We start from the raw sequence: 18,250 nt of genomic DNA on the forward strand, positions 1-18,250 counted from the left end.
TTTATTTTGTTTATTTTTTATTTTTTGTTCCATATTCTGTGGACCCTCCCCATGCACTTGAAGATATGAATGCGTGATTTATGCAATGCATCACGTAACAATTTATAACTTTTGTTTGAACAACAATGCTTAAATTTCATTTACTCTACCAGTTGTAGAGCACCATGAAGAATATTTCCTGTAAATTTCACTTGAAAATTTTAAGAATCGACTGAATTATGGTGAGTTTAAGTAAAAAAGGACAAACATTTCCATCGAAATGAGTTAAATGTAAGTAAAGGGAATTCAAAGCGAATTCAACAAAATTTAAGTTAATTAAAAATAAATTCAAACAAAGTATTAAATGGATTTCTAGTGAATTTACAGAAATTAAGGGGAAATAAGAGTTCGGTGAAATTCATAAAAATTTAGAAAACTTTAAAGGAATTCAAAAGAATTTGATAAAATTCCTAAGATTGCAAAGTTAGTTTGAAGCTTTATAACTGTTGTTTAAATAAAAATGTGCATACATCATTCACTTCCACAATCATGCAACTCCATAAAGAATATTTTCTAAAAATTTCACCCACAAATGGTAAGAATTGGTCAAATCATGGCGAGTTTAATTTAAAAAAGACACAAAAATGTATTTTCTGACAAACGGGTTTTTCGAGTTTAATTCGAAAACGGCAGAAGCTAGAACCTTTTCTCTAAAGAAAAAATATGCGCAATTAAATTGCCTATGAGAATATGACTTTTTATAAGACCATCAGGGAAATGTTGGAATTATTTCAGAAAAAAAGGTAAATTGGAAAAATAATTTATTTATAACTTCCGAGGTGGATCTGTGAGAAATTGTAGGTCAATCCAGCGGATCTGAACTCTTAAGGTCATAGAAGCCATGTGAAATTAATGTCAAAGCAAGAAATCGAGTTCATCGCGTCTTGAGCAAAGGCTTCATCGGGTTTCCGCGTTCTTACCTCTGTTGTTTAAACAAATGAAAAAATAAAATAAAAAAGGCCGATTTCAGATTGTTTAATTAAAATAAACCTGAAGGTTATTGAAAATCTTATCGATTTATACTATAAAATATTCTTACCTCTGTTATTTAAACGAATACAAAAACAAAGAACAAATAAAAAACACCGATTGCAAATTGTTTTATTACAATAAACCTGCAGATTATTGAATCTCTTTTCGATTTAGACTATAAACGATCGATGAGTTTATTTAAAAAATTATAAATACAAAAGTAAAACTGTTTGTGAATTGTTTGTAGAAAGCCAGGCAACTTTGCAAAACACGATAAAGAGCCAAGAAGCTTTGCAACAGACGAAAATTGCGTGTCGATTAATTTAAATAATAACAAATGTTTGATAAACTTCTTATATATTTTTAACTTGTTGACCCAGAACAAATTATTCCAAACAGAAAAAAACAGGATGAACTTCGAACCCTATAAATTAATTTTAAGGACCGTCCAAAAAAATGCGTTACACTATTTTGTAAAAAGAAATACGTTTGAACCAAAAAAATAGTTGACCTTTCAAACAAAATAGATGAATTTTCAACTTGAAAAGACGACAAAAAGTTGCATTTAAAAAAAAAGTCGAATCTTCAAGCCAAAAAGTTAATTTATTTAGAAAACAGTTAAATTTTCAACAAACGAAACAAATTGTTAACAGGACAGTTGATTTCTTAACAGAATAATAAAATTGTCAACAAAATCATTGAATTTTCAAGAGAAAAATAATTAATTTTTACCCCAGAAGTTTAATTCGCAACCATGTAGTTTAGTTTTCAATAAAAAAAGGGTATTGATTCCCAGGGAAAAATATATCATCTGATATTTCGCGAAGAAAATGTTTTTATTTTAAATAAAATAGGCGAATTCATTCATAAATACAAATGTACAAAAAAATAGTTAAATTTGTATTACGAAAGTTAATTTAAACAGAATAGTTTAATTTACTACGAAAATAACAACATTTTGAACCAAAGAACACGAATTTTTCAGCTCAAAAAGGAATTTTCTACAAACCAGTTTATCGTTGAACCCAAAAGCCTAAGTTTTTTAATAAAACAGTTCATTTTCAACTAATTAGCATTGCATTTTTAACCAACTAGTTGAGTTTAACTAAACAGATGAATTTTCAACAAAAAAGATGTTCAACCAAAGAAAGCGATTTTCCTACAAAACAATTTATTTTTTAACCATAAAATATGAATTTTTGTAAATAAAAAAGTTCTCTTTAAACCAAGTAGTGAAATTAGAAATTAAAAATAATCAATTGGTTGGAAATTATTATTAATGGTGTAATAATAATTTCCAACTAAGAAATACGAATTTAGAATACGACATAGAGATTTTCAACCAATAATGGATTAGTCAAAAGTGCAGTTTAAAAAATTAGTTTTCAATTAAAATAAAAAAACAACAACAAAAAATTCTCAATCTGAAATATAATAGTTGAATTTTCAACCGAAAACAATCACTTTTCAACGGCAACAAAAGGAATTTTCAACAAAATAATTGAACCTTTAATTAAAGATTCCAATTTTTAAGTAAACGAGATTAATTCTAAGCAAAAAATATATTTATTCAGTTCACATTTCAGCAGAAAAATGAGAATAGGGGAAAGATTCTTAAAAACAGGGAGAAAAAGAGGGTTTCTTTAAAAAAAGAGAAAAGAGGGAAACCGGGGAGATGTTGTGAATTCCCTATTCAGATTCTTTACTAACTTTGCTTGTAAAATAAAATCACTTATTTTAATTTTTCCAACCATTGAAAAAATTTCTGTTATTTACATTTATAGCTTTAATGGTTGAACAGCCCTTTACACGCATGTGAACGTCTGTCACGTGACCAATTATTACATTTTATTACATTCAGTGACTTTGCAATTAAAAAAATAAAAATATTTCGCTGAATTTTAGGAAATGGTTTAAAATACATGAAGGTACATCTGTCTCTATCCATTTCAGTTTTTATTTTTTTCAAATAATGCCATTTTATTAATTCCATTCTACCCAGGGCACTGAAGCCCCGTTCTCAGTTACATTCCAAGTCAGGAAAGTAATAAAACTGCACTATTTAAACAAAATAAAGACTCAAATGGACCAGATACATACCCTTATGTATTTTGAACCATTTCCCAAAGTTTCAGCCCAAGATATTCATTTTTCTAATGATAAAGCAGCCGAATAACATGTAATTGGTCACGTGCCATTCTATCGCACACCCTTAATGTTAAAATCGCGGAGTGATGTATCTTTGCAGTTTGAATTGGAGGATCGGAAACAATATTTATCATCTCTTGAACTCAGGAATGCACTTATCGAGATTCTATCGTCCAATCACGAGTGTTAATAACGCGATGACTGTCGTCCAGATCCGGAGGTTATCGGACCACACAAAGAGCCGAAGAAACTATGCCGTGCAGCATTTATTATGAATCCGCCGTTTTAAAGGAGCATACAGTGGAACACTGTCATGGCGCTGTTGCGTTTTTGTTATCTCAGTCGTTAACGATCGAATTTACGACAGTCCACTCCGCGCACAAGAGCACAAAATAAGAAGGACAATATTCTTCATATTCCTCAGCTCTACGCTTTGTTTTTGCCCCAGAACATAAAACTTGGCTCGAGAGCAATCATTTTTTCGTCCAAGCTTGACTCAAATCACCGCTTTAAATAAGTAACTCAACTATTGATATAAAATCCGCAAAATAAAAAATTCTTCAAGAAAAGTATCTCATCAATATGTACATTCGTTTATAGTTTTTAACATTTATACTTGAACATTTATATGTCTTTCGCTTTTTTCCCCTTTTAGAAACTTTTTTGGATTTGGTCCGGATCAAATATAAAGAAATTTTTAAATTCAAATAATAACGATTGAGTGAGTTGGCTTCATTATGTCTGTCCATTCAACTTGAAGCTCCTGAGTTTTCATTCATTTGAAATTATTTTATTTTAAGATTTTTTTTATGTCATTGAGTGCCTGACGATGCCGTTTCAAAGTGTTTAAATATGCGTCAAAAATGTGAATAAATTCTAGACAAAAAAGTTACTAAAATTTGATAAAATTGACCAAAGGTGACAATTGTGTATTATTAATATGACTAACGTTCTTTTAAATTCTTAATATTTTTATGAAATACATAAGAATGCCAGGTGTATTTGAAAGAATTTAGGATAAATTAATAATAATTCCGAATGAATTCAAAACAGTTCGAGTTATATTTAAAAGAATTCAAATGAATTGCAAAAAATAGCATTCATTTCAGTTCAGTGAAGAAAGGAACCAAAATGTACATCAAATTGAATAAAATGGGATACAAAAATATCCAAAGCGAATGCAACAATATTTGAAAAAAAAATTGAATTATCAAATAGAAGTAATGAAATATAATTAAAGTTAATTTAATGTAATTAAGGTCGAATTCAAAGAAAAGAAAAAATATATATTGAAAAGAAAAATTCAAACTGTTTTGTATACTCGAATTTAAAAGACTTTAGGATGAATTACAAAATTTTTAATCAAATGGATTTAGTAGAACTGAGTGAATTTGGAAGAATTCAGCAGTATTTAAAAGAATTCAGGGAGAACTAAACAAAATTCAAGAAAATTCCCAGAAATTGTAAAGGATTTACATGAATTCAAAACAAATTAATAAGAATTTATGGTGGAATCCACATGAATGTAAACTTTTTCTTAATTGGAAAATATTCCATCGATTTCAATTAAATTAGGCTCAATTAAAAGAATACAAAGAAATTAAAGAGAATTCGATGCAATTCATACGAATTTAAGATGAATCAAAAATAATTTAAATGAAAGGAACAAAATTTTTAAAATCATAAAAAATTCAATTGAATTGAGAGAACGAGTTTATTTTAATTCGGGAAGGCAAATAAGATGACACTTATCTTACCGATTTGTGGAAAATTTATTCTGGGCTAAGTTATCAGTATTTGGATTTTTTAAATAGAAAATGCAGATTATTAAAAAATCGTGAAAATATTGTTGTTAAAGTGTGATATTTTTAATCTAATATAGGCATTAACCTGTTTCTTCTTGATAGAATTTCTCATCGTATTTTTGAAATCCGTTGGAAAATATCTAAAAACTTAAAACTTAAAAAAACAAAATTTCAAAAAAGTTCGAAATTGATAAAATTGAGGCGGTTTTACCGGAATTTTTTTAATTCAATGTACTCATAAATCCAAACTTTTTAATATTTTTTTTCTATATTCATCCTAATGTTAACAAAAATGTTCAAAAAAAGATGAATTGTATTCAGTAGGTTCAACCAGGTTTTATAAGGTTTGAACATGGTTTTAAAACGTTTAAAACTCTTTCAAAACAGAGGTTTATGAAGATAAAATATTGAACAATTATCAAAATTTCAATGCAATGTTTCTCGAATAACACAAGTAAATAAATTAATCGATGTTTTGCGATTGTACGAAGTTGTGCGTATGACGAAATGCTCTTCTCACCAGGAAACATTAGTCCATATTAGTCAACAAGAACTCCATTTGTTTGACAATAATGAAAAGAAGTTAATATGTAGTGCTTCAGAATCGTGATCTCTGATTCTTTTCTCGATTTAATTCTGTTGAAAGTTACCAATTTTAATTTATTGAATGAGTTAAAACAAACGTTCCACTCCATATTGAAGAATCACACCGAGAGAAATAATCAGAGTTCATGATTTTGAAACACCACAAATTATCTTTTCAAAATTGGTAAACAAATTGTCTTATTATTAAAAAAAAATATTAATCTTTCCTGATGAGGAAATTATTTGATCTCGAAACGTTTACTATTTTACACAAAAAAGGATCCACAGAAACAACTAATGATAATAATTGTTGCAGTTAATTTTGTAGAGGAATCAAAATTTATTCAGATAACTCCACCTTACATTTAAATATTTCCAATCATTTGATCATTTTATCAATTGATCATCAGGACGAATTCAATCAAAACTGTTTCGAAACCTTTTAAGTTCATCTAATCAAATAAAACTGAGTAAATTTAGAAGTATTCAAGGGAATTAAAAGAAACTCAAATGAATACTAACGAATTTCAAAAAATTAAGAATAAATTAATTAGAATTCAGGGTGAATTCCAAAAATGTAGTTTCAATGTCTTCAAATCTTTTATACCCTACAAAATATCTCACTTCTCGTTAATAAATCCTTTAAAATCCAATAAAATATTATAAAATTCTGGGAAATTCTATGAAATCTTTTTAAATATCTTCAAACTTTAAAGGTGCTGTAAAATCGTTCCATATCTTCCGCTATTCTAGAAAATGCATTATTCTAATATTTCAAACACTTTAAAATCCCTTCAAATTAATTTAAAAAATGAATAATTCCTTAGAATCCTTTAAAATTCGCTAAAATTTTTTAATTAAATGCTCTTTAAATTTATATATTTGTATAACTTTCATAAGTGAAATAAATCGAAAAATATTTTTCAACTTACCAAAAAAATAATAAAATATGTATGTTATTTAGAGGTTATGTTTGTTTGAACGAAGTACTCAAAAAAATTTTTAGGGTGTATTCGATTTTTGACTTTAACTTTTGGCCATTTGGGAGTAATCCAAGACTCTAAGATGTCTGCACGCCGAGGGACAAACAATGGTACCAATTGCATGGGACAAAAATGTATTGTTTTATTAGTTTAGGCAAAAATTATTTCTCACCGTAAGTTTTTATGAATGACTTGATTAAAATAGCTTTATAAAAATAAGAAAATTATATTTCAATACACTTATGTAAATAATTACTATTGCCCACGTTATAAAAAAAAATTATGTTTCGTCCCATGCTATTAGTATTATTATTTGGCCCTCATCGTGCAGTCATCTTGTCAGCTGACGCCACAACATGAAACGATGGATGTTACGATGATGGACAACACAAGGAGTGTTCCTGAAGCTTTATAGTAAAATGGATTAAACAATACTTTGGAAAATCTTTTTCTGCCGCTCTGAAACAAATTTCAATATTTTATTCAACAACTTCTGTTGTGAAATATACAAATTATTGCTAGTTACGTCGATGGATACTAAAAAACATATACGCAAGGTTTTATTGACCATTTTTTTTTACGAAGAAATTTCCCAATGCTTACACTCGACGCTTAGAAGATAAGTAGTGAGATGCTTTTTCTTGAATCCAACGTCCAAGCCAAATTACAAAATGTATTCATATTTGTCAAAAGACAGCTGTTTATGTATCGACGTGACCTCAAAAATATTTTCAGACACTCATATTTGCATGCATATTTAAAGTATATTGCATTAAAATAAAAATAATAATGACAAAGGTTGCACTTTTTGAGTCTAACTTTAGGATTCGTAAACAAAATTTTTTAATTAGTTAATTATTTGTTTCCTACGTGACTCCAAAATTTAGCTCTGGCGAGTATCGACATCTGTCATAAATATAACCTAATTTTTACTATGGAGCTTGTTTTGAGGTACTAAAATAAAGATCTTTACTAACTTTTACAATAATACAACCAGTATCAACCAGATCCCTGTACGTCATTTTACGTCCAGTACACTTTTTATCATTAGCAAATAATTAATGAAAAATACTTACAGTTGGGGTGTAGAAGTGACCTTGCTCAGCCAACCCGGGGAAGTAGGCAGCCATTCCTTCGGATGCTGCCGCCGCAGCTGCAGCTGCATAAGGTGCACTGTACATGGACAATGCCGCGGTTGGAATACCACCAAGTCGTTGATAACCACCAAGAAGTTCATATTGACAAGAGCACACGGTATTTCCCGTCAACGGATCGGTATAAATTGGTCGACCAGTGTCGCAGCATCTTCCACCCGGTGGACCACCAGCCGACGGAGGCGGATGGGGTTGAGACGGACTGACGGAAGTCGTCGGACTTCCAGGGGGTCGGACCACTGCACTCGTCACAGCCATTCTCGCGGTTTGTAAACTAGGATTATTCAATGGATGAGCGCTTCCCAAAGAAGACGCACTACTGACACTCAAAAGCGGCGCCGACGCCGGCGAAGGTGACGATGCCAACGATGCGCTCACTGTCACAGGACACTGGAATCAAAGAAACATGTCTACATTTAGTCAATATATCCTCAAAATATAATTTTCATTTCTTAAAGCTAATATACAATCATGATTTATACATTTTGATTGACAGAACGACCAAATAGATCATAGCCGAGTGGAAAGATTCATAACTACTAATTTTAAGCCCCGAGTTTAAATCCTCATAAGAAATAAAAATTTTCATTTCTTTTATTCTATTGTTCATTCTCCATTCAGTCTCGTCGCGTTGGTGAAACGCAGAATATCATTGGCCCAAATAAATATTGCAGAGGATTGCAATAGGGCAATTAACGAGTGCGTATTATATGCATATTATATGAATGCTAATAGAGTCTTGCAGTATAAAATGTAGAAACGTCATCGGACAGGAACACTGGAAAAAATACAAGCACACTATGCATATAACATCAGAGATAATGTTATTTAAAATTCGTTTATAATAGAATCAGAGATAGTGTACTTTAAACTCATTTAATAGCTGTTCTCACTTTATAATTTTTTTTTATCGCTGGCTTAAATCAAATTAGATATTAAAAATGTGTCTGTGATATGTATTACAGAACATGGAATCCCATCCCTTTTTAAATAAAATATAAAGTGTAGACAGGAAAGGCAACTTGGTGTCGAAATAAATATGAGCATTCGAAAATTAAACAACGTCTATAATTATATAAGAAATTATACAGTAATTAGTCCCCGAGCACAAGAAATTACGATATCTGGTTCAATATGGAAATATATATATATATATAACATATTAGGCGTATTGATAGTACTTTGAAACTTATGTTAACGACTTTGACGTAACTCGAATAATATTGGAACGCTCAATTTTACAAAATATTATCATCATTATTCTACATTTTCTTCTTATCATACACTTTCAGCTATCAACAAAGTATTTAAGCAATAAACACATTTCTCCACAAATAAAGAAAATAATAGTTTCTGAAAGTTTCATATTTATATTAGTGCCAGTTTTAAATTGTTCTTTATAAATGTTTAGATTGGAATGCACATTTATTTTCTACTCTACAGATTTAAACATCAAATATTTTAACGAAAATCTCAAATATAATCGAGTCATACAAATTACTGACAAATTAAATATTGTTTATTACAATGAAGCTCGGATATCATTTAGCATTAGACGCTTTATTTAACAAATTTTGTGATTATTTTGCTTCCACCTGCGGAATTAATTACAAAATGGTCAAAAAATAATGCGTCCCAAATGTCAACCAAATCGTTTGATGTTTTGAAAATTGAAAACATTTCAGATATAAATTGATCTAGCGCCCTTGTTAGCAATATTTAACATTTCTGTTGCGGCTCTAAAATTAAATAATGAATGTATTAGCAGTCTGTAATATTGGAAAATGATTTTTCATTGTCAGCTAAATCATTTATCTTCAATTGTGTAAGAAAATTTGATCTAAAGTAAAGGAAAAATGTAATTTTTTCAAATCAGCTTCTTAAAATGTTGAATACATGTTACACATTATCCAGCTTCCTAATAATATTGATCAGAACAAGAGTACAACCAGCCTATCCGAGTATCTAAAAGGACAGCTGCTCCCAAAGGCTTTTTCTCCCTTCCAAGGATCAATCGAGGGACATCTAGTGGCAACTGACAACCGGGAATATCACCCTGCCATTATATTATTTTTCTCCCGGAAGGTAAACCCCCGCTTAAGGTCAAACATAATACCCAGCCTCATTAATTCCATATCAAACACTGCGACTAAATAGATTAGCGGCTTGAGTGCCTTTCGCTTGCTTTCGCTTTTCAGGCCCTAAACAAACCTTACCAAAGGCCCTCATACATATATCGTATCATCCATCCCTCTGGAAGACCCAAACATATAGCCCTTCCCGAATTTGAGTACCATGGCCATCATGTGTTAGTGCATTTGTAGACATGTGTGTGGAAAATGGTGCGAGAGCTCTTGCATCATGTGGGTCTCCTAATGAATGTGTGTGTATGTTTTCTGTGAATTTGTGTGAGTGCGTTTCACATTGTGGTACCGCGTTAATGCGTCTCGTTGCTGCGAATTCGAAAACCAACTGTCGCAGGACGTGCGAAGCGAAGGGATCACCGAATTTCTACTCACATGCATAAACATGTATGTACGCATTCATACACATAATCACACAATATGCACATACATGAGTCTTGCACTCGGATCTCATTGCCAGTTACACACTATACGGTGCTGAGTTTTAACGACGAGATTGACGTCAGCACGAGGTAATAAAAGTAATGAGAGAAGGTCATTTTTTAAAGAAGAACTTTTATTTAAAAGAAGCTAGGGTGACAATAAGTGTTGATTACCTGAATATAGAGATACATTCAACTTTCATTTATTTCCTACTTTATTTGCAAATTAGAATATAATCTTTTACGATTTACGAATAAGATTTTTATGACTGCATAAAACTATTATGTATTTTCTTATTGGTTTTCATGTAATTAAGCAACTTCAAGTATTAAAATCACCACTTAATAATGTATGCCTTAAATGCTTGACCACATGTCGCATAGGCTATACATTTTATGAAGATGAAACAGTTTTACATAAAGTCTTCTATAAAATGACGTGGCATAAAAGCTTGTCAAGCGTATTAAGTGAATTTCTTTATCGTAATTTCTTATTTTCAGTTATTTCACATTTTCACTTATGTATTCAAGTTACTGTTTAATTGCAGAACGCCTTAAAATGTCACTCAATACGAGCATGAATATTCTTAAGGAGACGATTCAGGGAATTAATCGATGACGCTCCAATGAGATTTTTATTGCAACTTGCAACTTATCCTCGATCCTTTTTAATAAAAAGTGACTTGCGATTAAGCACTTGATTAGACACGATGTATAATTATGTAAGAAAAAAAGGAGAGGTTACATTAAGTTATTTTTGTTTTAATTGGTGTGTTCAAAAAAAGCAATCTGAAGTTTAATCACGGAATTGGGTATAAGAAGCGAGATAAGTAAACATTAAAACGCAATAACTTATTTATCGTTCGATTTTACGAAAGTAAAATTTAAAGCACACTTTTAATGCAGTGAACTTCGGTGTCATAGGACTTATTATACATAGCTTACACAGCTTACACAATAAACAGGATTCGACGCGACTTTTACAAGGTTTTAGTTCCATCTTTGAACGAAGAAGGCTTCGTCATTCTTTCCTCGCACATGCAAGCGTTTGATCGGTTTTTATAGGCAAAAAGAGACCTTATATATCTCATGTATACTAACTAGTTTTATGATAGTATTCATTGATAAAAATGGGTTAAATTTTCCTAATTTTCCACAAATTGTATAAAAGACTCTGCCTCGAATTTTATTATCAATTTTTTCCTAACTTTGGAATTTCTTTTCCCGATACCGAAGTCTTAATAAATTCCTAAAAATTCGCAACCGCAATGCAAATAGCCAGCTTCCATAAAAACCCAACACCATGTCCGTCAGAGAAACACGATTTCAAGCAATCCTCGAGCATTTTTCTTTGGCGATCGAGCGATTCGACAAACTCTTTCGAAGAGGGATCGGATCGATGGCGGTGTTACGATAAAATTTCTCGTCGCTCGCAGAAGTCGAGAAGCGGTACCACCACGGAAATACAAAAGGTAACCGCCGGGAATGCGTTAGCATTCAGGATCGGTATGAGGGTTAAACGACGAAGCGTGTTGCGAGTGACCCGTAGGCCATAATTCAAGGCTTAGCCAGAAGAAGAAAAGGAGCAGAAAACGGTCAGACGAGAGGAGAAAAGACGAGAAGAAATAAGAATAAATAAAAAAGGTAGAAATAAGAGGGGGAGGGAATAAAAAAAGGAGAGAGGAAGCCGAGAGCCGACTTACAGTCTTACACGTTGCGATCGCATCGGGGCCGGTAGCAAACCGGCAACTATATCACTCGGAACCAACACCTCGACGACGTCGCGGCAATATCAACGACCACTGATGGCACCTCGCACAACCCAGAAAGCAATAATTATTATTCTAACGAGCCGAGCTCTCCGATATATATCGACGCATTAGCTCGTACATTCGCTTGTTTGTTTCTCGGTGCTGCTAATTGCCCCTCTCAAGAGGCAGCACATGGTATATCTTGTCGGAGCGCATAAAACCGGAATGCTGTTCGCTTCCCAGCAGCTGCTGAGAATCTTTGCTCTAGATGTGTCTTCGGGATCAGGAAGTATCCGAAAACACTTCTCAGACTGAGTGGACGATTTTTCAGGACTCTTTGGAATTGGGATTTTCTCAAAGAATCAGAGCAGACCAATTCCCTTGGGATGGTCGGGAGCTATTTTAGTTAAGGGGATGTCGCTTTCGAGAGAAAGAGACGTTTTTCTTTTCTGAAGAAAAGTTGCCACTCCAGCTTTGTGGTCAATCAAGAGTCAGAACTTACTCTGCTTTCTACTTTAGATACACCGTACTTTGAAGAAATCGCTTTATTATCCCCTCACTCACTATTACTGGAATCAGCGCTAAATATGATTGATTAGATTATAAATAATCATTTAACTTGACGAGAGATAAATTGAAGTAAGTGGAATCAGTTTTATCCAATCATAGTTTGATAAATCTGCAAACTTCAGTCTGATGGCGAATAATATAAATTTGTGAACATAGTAAAAATAGACGTCCAGACATTGTCTAAATCTGTAATCTATAAAGTAAATATACTCCGAGATAAAATAACATTCATCTATTGAATATTTTTATTATTAATGATTGACGTCAATATCTAAATCTATCTTTTTTATTGAAAGCTCAATAAAAAAAAAAAACTATTTTAAGATGAGAAATATTTATAAATCAAATTATCATTTATTCAATTACGGTTCTTCAATTGAATCAATATCTGAAACCAACAACTGAGAGAGAACGAACTCATTTCAACATATTTGGCAACAATTTATATGATGCGTTAACGGAAAAGTCGGTCAATATTTTTTTAATTGCAGATAACTAATTATTGAAACTGACGAAATACTTATTGATTTAAAACAAAATGAAAGATCTTAGGATATTTTTCACACATGCCAGAGTTTACTAACATCTGCAGTTTAATTTAGGTCGTATACAAACTTAATACAAATTATTACAAAAGACCCTTATGTAAAAAAACACTTTCTTTGTTAACATATTCCAACTGAAACAAATCGATAAAACCTTTTTCAAGCAGAGAACACGACAACTTTACAAGTACCAATCTAATTTATTACGATAAATGCAAAACCACACAGCAAATAGAATCTAATGAGATGTTTTATGCATTATAACCAACAACATGTAATATGATAAACTCTTCAAGTACCATACCTCAAGCGCGAAGGAAAACGAACTAACAAGTCGTATAGTCGCGGCTGTAGCAATAAAGAATGAATGCAATTATTGCGACTTGTGGTACTCGCGTGGCACAGCAAAGAGTAAATGCGACGAAAAAATATCTCAGAATTCGATTACAGGAGACTAAAGGGACGCGAAAAGCTAATTAGTATCAAAGACTAACTGGTAAACTCAACGACACCTAAAGCAACTTGCAGAAAATAGTCGGAAATCCTATCCACAAGACTCGCATACAAGACTTCGCAACCTCCGAAAAACTAATATCGCCTCCTTTGGTTCGATCGTCGCATGATCGATCGACATCCATCATCAAGAAAAACTTGCCTGCTTGTATATCTCTCTATACATCGATACTCGCGCCCGTTTACTGCATGCCATGCCTAAAGAAACGCTTCATCTATTTTAAGTCTCATTTTTAAAGCCCAAAGGTATTTGACTTCTTGTGCATACAACATGAATCGATTTATATGTTATGCCCTTCTATATCTTCTGATCTTTTATATTTTACGCTCGTTTATATCATATTCTCTTTTGTGTTTTGCATAGAATTACGTGGATGTTTTGACAGTGGAATATGAATGTGAAATGAAACAAGAGGCGGTTATAAATAACGGGGTAAGTCGCATTTAAGTGTAAACGGTGGAATTTAATCCGGGAGACTTTGCAGGTCGACTTCCGAACACCAGGATCTGGAATATGCACATACAAATGTGAAAGAGGATCTGGCGCGCTTATAGGTTATATCCACTGTAGACACAGATGCACCGGTGTTTGCATTCAGAGCATTTGTCACGCGTGTCCCGCGACTAAAAGGTGAAAGGGACCGGTCCCTCTTTATGTGTACCGATGATGCCCTCTTTGCAACGAGGCCCAACCGAGTCAATATTGACTTCTGTCCAGATTGATGGACCTTCTTATGTACATAAAACCAAGCTCTACTCACTTATTTTCTTGCTTTCCAACCACAGACTTTCCCATCGTGTGAAGCAACTACTTCCTAGGATTATACTCAAAATAAATTCAAGCATTCCAGGTGGAAAATATAGTAGCACCCTAGTATTGGAAAAAACTCTGATGATAACTGTTTTCTATATTGATTTATAATAACCACTAACTGGCACAGAACAGGCCCAGCAGTTACTTTCAGTTACATAAGTTAACCATCGGCTTATTATTGCCCTCGTAAAAGTTTCAGGATGAAATGGAATCCCTTTGAATCTGTATCTTTAAAATGAATCCGACTAAATCTGATACTTGTAGCTACATGACTTTGTATCAATCTGAATAAACTTTTCATTTAATGTGCATTCGTCGGTGGATTAATGTTCATTTTAAATGAATTCGCTATCATTCTGGTATAATTCTAATTCAGACAATTTTTCATTACACATTAATCAGCAAAATCATTCCAAATATTTCCGTTTTAAATCCAAACTCATTCTGAATAACTACATTTCTCATTATTCTAAAAAAAAGTGTTCAAACCGTCCGAATCTATTATCATTCCGATTTATTCTGCATTACTTTCGTATCAGATTTTCCCTTAAAAATTCGACCTTATTTAAAAAATTATTACTGCGCAATATAAATTAACAACTTGAAAAGCCTTAATATTATTGTGGATAAAACTGGAATTAATTTTGCGGTAAAGGTCGAGTTGGATCGGAATGAATTTTTACGTAGAGGTCATTAGATTTGATGGATTCAGACAGATTCAGAGAAATAACTTTTCATTTTGTTTGAATGCGAAGCTGATGCTATTTAACTGAATTTAAATCTCGCGATTGATTTTTTTTATGAATGAAGGAAAATTGTTGCTTTTTGGGAAAATTTTAATAAGTAATTATGAAAGGTTAATGGAAATCCATTCAGAAATTATGCAATTTAAAGGAGGTATTTTTTCCAGTATCACTGAACCATCAGTCCAAATTCAAATTTTTCAGTTTTAATTGAAAGAATCTTCCTAAATATTTTGAAATCTCGTTAATCAAAATGTAATATTGTAATTCAGTATCAAACTCCTATTAACAGAAATTCAATAAATCACATTTAACACTGATTTCGAGTATTTATATTAGTCCATATATATTAGCTATATTTTAGAATTAGAATAGAAGCTTCATTTGAGTGTTGAAAAATCTAGTTAAAAAGATTTGACAACTCAAGAATTGAAAAATAGTTCAAAATTCAAAGAAAAATTGATAACCGTGTTATCAAAGACAATGTATAAACTGTTGAAGACCTTTGCTTTTAATCAGTATTCTGCCATTCGATATTGTAATTTCTTTGTAGAAGATAAGCACTTAAGGATGTATCAAGAACAATGGCTAATGTTATTTGCAATTCACGAGGTAAATAATTCCGAGTGCTATTACTCATTAGTACTCGAAATCATAATAAATTATGCATACAGAACAGTGGTCAATTTCACTAGTCATTTTACATTGAAAATTGAAAATGCAGTCTTACTTTGTAACATGAAATGATACTTTTAAAAGAATGACACAAGAAAGCCAATTCGAGTTCTATTGACGAATTTCGATCAGTAGAGTGGATCAAGTAGCTGATTAGCATAAATGACAAAACTTCCTCTCAAATGTTAATAGGTCTCTGAAGTTTTGCAGGTGAAAAGAGCAGTTCGAATAAGGTGGATTTAAAGGTGCATCAGCGAGAAGGTGAGAATCGGACCTAGAATTGTGAGAGGAAGGTGGTACAGGAGAGCGAGGGCGGATCTGAGTCAGCTTGTGGATCGAGTACCGCCGAGTCAGCGAACGAAACAGCTAACTGCCTGCCGACACTTACTATACCGGCTGATTGTATCTGTATAACCTATACGATGCTTCAGAGCCAGCTTGCATTATTGCCTTGGCCATTCATAATTTTTACGCCAAGTCTCGTCAATGAGACTCACTTCTGACGGTTCCTTAACAATCCGAGAAAACATTCTACGTTTTTTTACACCTGTGCCATTCCATTCAAGTCAAAACTTACACAACCGTCGAAAATTGTCCGTAAGACTAGCGCGAGTTCAATTAATAATCACGGCTGATTTTGAAACATGATAACTCGTACGAAAAAGGAGCGAGATACGTTGAGAAAAAAACCATTCAGAGAAACTTTGAAGAGAATATACTACGTGAAAAGTTTAAAAAAAAACAATGATTTATCGAATTTTTTACCTCTACTTCAACTCGTCGTATGTCCTAGGAAAGTTGTAGTAAAAATCTAAAGTGTATGGTAAACAATCTTCGAAGTCTCATCTTTAATTAAAGCCACTAAAACTTGAAATTCTTCACGGGTTACAGAGATATGACTAAAAATGTTCATGCTATTTCTCAGGAAACTTGTTTAAAAATTTAGAAAAGTACAGGAAGTAAGCTCTAGAATCGTATCTTTAATTTAAGCCAATAATTCTTTAAATATTTTCACGGGATCCCGAAGTATGAAAAAATTTTTTTAAGCATGTCTTCGCTGCTTAAGCTAAATAAAACGAAACACAGATACGCTTGGACATTTTTCGTCTTATCTCAGGAGCCCGTGAAGTTTTTTCACATTTTATCTTAGAGAGATTTCAAATTCACGATGGCCGATCAACGATTTTTTTCGGTCATTCAAAAAATATTTCATAATTTACAGCAGTTCATACAATGACTTTTCTTACACTTAGTCATTTTACCGAGAATTTTTTAAACGGAAATAATTGCTCTCGCATTTTAGGATTAAAATTAACTGAGTCGATTTTTTTGGCTAGTATTTAACAGGAAATTTCCAGATTTTTCACAGGTTTTCACAAACCATATTTTTTCCTTCGACAATAAAGAGAAGATCAAGTAGAAAAAAGTCGACCTTGCGATAGAAGAAAAGCATCCCGATCCTAAATAAAATTCCACGTCCTATAAACAAGATGGCAATAATTTAAAGATATTTTAATATTTAACAAGATCTATTCCAAATTACACAGGTTCTACACTTCAAGTCACAGAATTTCTCCGTAAAAAATATATTATTTTCAACCAAATGTGGTGAAATGTATTTTTCCAATTTAAGAAAAATTAATATTTTGGTGGTACTTAAACTATTTTAAATTTGGTGTTTATAAAAAATTGCTTTTGCTTTTTTTCCAGAGTGACCGCTAAACTTCATATTGAAAATCCCTCGACTTTTTCCTGACCAATTTTTAATTTTCTATGTCCATTCTAATTCAATGACAAAAGATTGGAACATAATGATAGTTGTTTGAAAAAATATACTTTTCATATTTTCAAACAAATCACCCTTGTTTTAATAATTTTTAACTGTTCAAAGATTTTCCAGCTGAAAAGACAGTCATAGAACTCTTAACACAACATGTGAACATTTGAATTAGATTTTAAACGAATCCAGCCATTCTTTTTATTGAATATCTTTGCTAAAAAAATTGCACAGTAAATATAAAAATATTAATGAATGCATCTTAGAAAATGATAAAATTACTATTTATAGCTTTTAGAGAAAGTTTGCTTCTTTGATTTGACGATCTTCAAAATGAACGGTATACTAGCTTTAAAAATTATACAGGTAATTTTCCAGTTTAATGAATCTACACTATCTACAGCAATCAAAGTTTCCCTGTTCATTTCAGAATTGCAAAAATTTGATTTTCAGATTAGTCTAAAAATTAACATTCTCCCAATTTATTACTCAATGTGTTAATTCGCTAAATACTTCCCTCGGCTTCTTTAAAGGAGTGGTCGAGCTGATCATTTAGAAATTTCTAGATAAGTTATATGCTGATCTATCAAGACAACACATGCTACCGTTT

At 32.0% G+C, this 18,250-nt stretch overlaps 1 protein-coding gene across 1 annotated transcript in view; it reads right to left on the reverse strand.

The window, feature by feature from the left end:
* The window catches only part of LOC117177279 (iroquois-class homeodomain protein IRX-3), a 36,761-nt gene that overhangs the window by 15,340 nt on the left and 3,171 nt on the right, over positions 1–18,250 (reverse strand). The window contains exon 2 of the mRNA XM_033367874.1: positions 7,609–8,076. Coding sequence (XP_033223765.1) covers positions 7,609–8,076 — 468 coding nt within the window. The remainder of the gene's footprint in view (positions 1–7,608; positions 8,077–18,250) is intronic.

This window comes from Belonocnema kinseyi, chromosome 7, assembly GCF_010883055.1.
Source record: "Belonocnema kinseyi isolate 2016_QV_RU_SX_M_011 chromosome 7, B_treatae_v1, whole genome shotgun sequence".
In the NCBI taxonomy this organism is placed as follows: Eukaryota; Metazoa; Arthropoda; class Insecta; order Hymenoptera; family Cynipidae; genus Belonocnema; species Belonocnema kinseyi.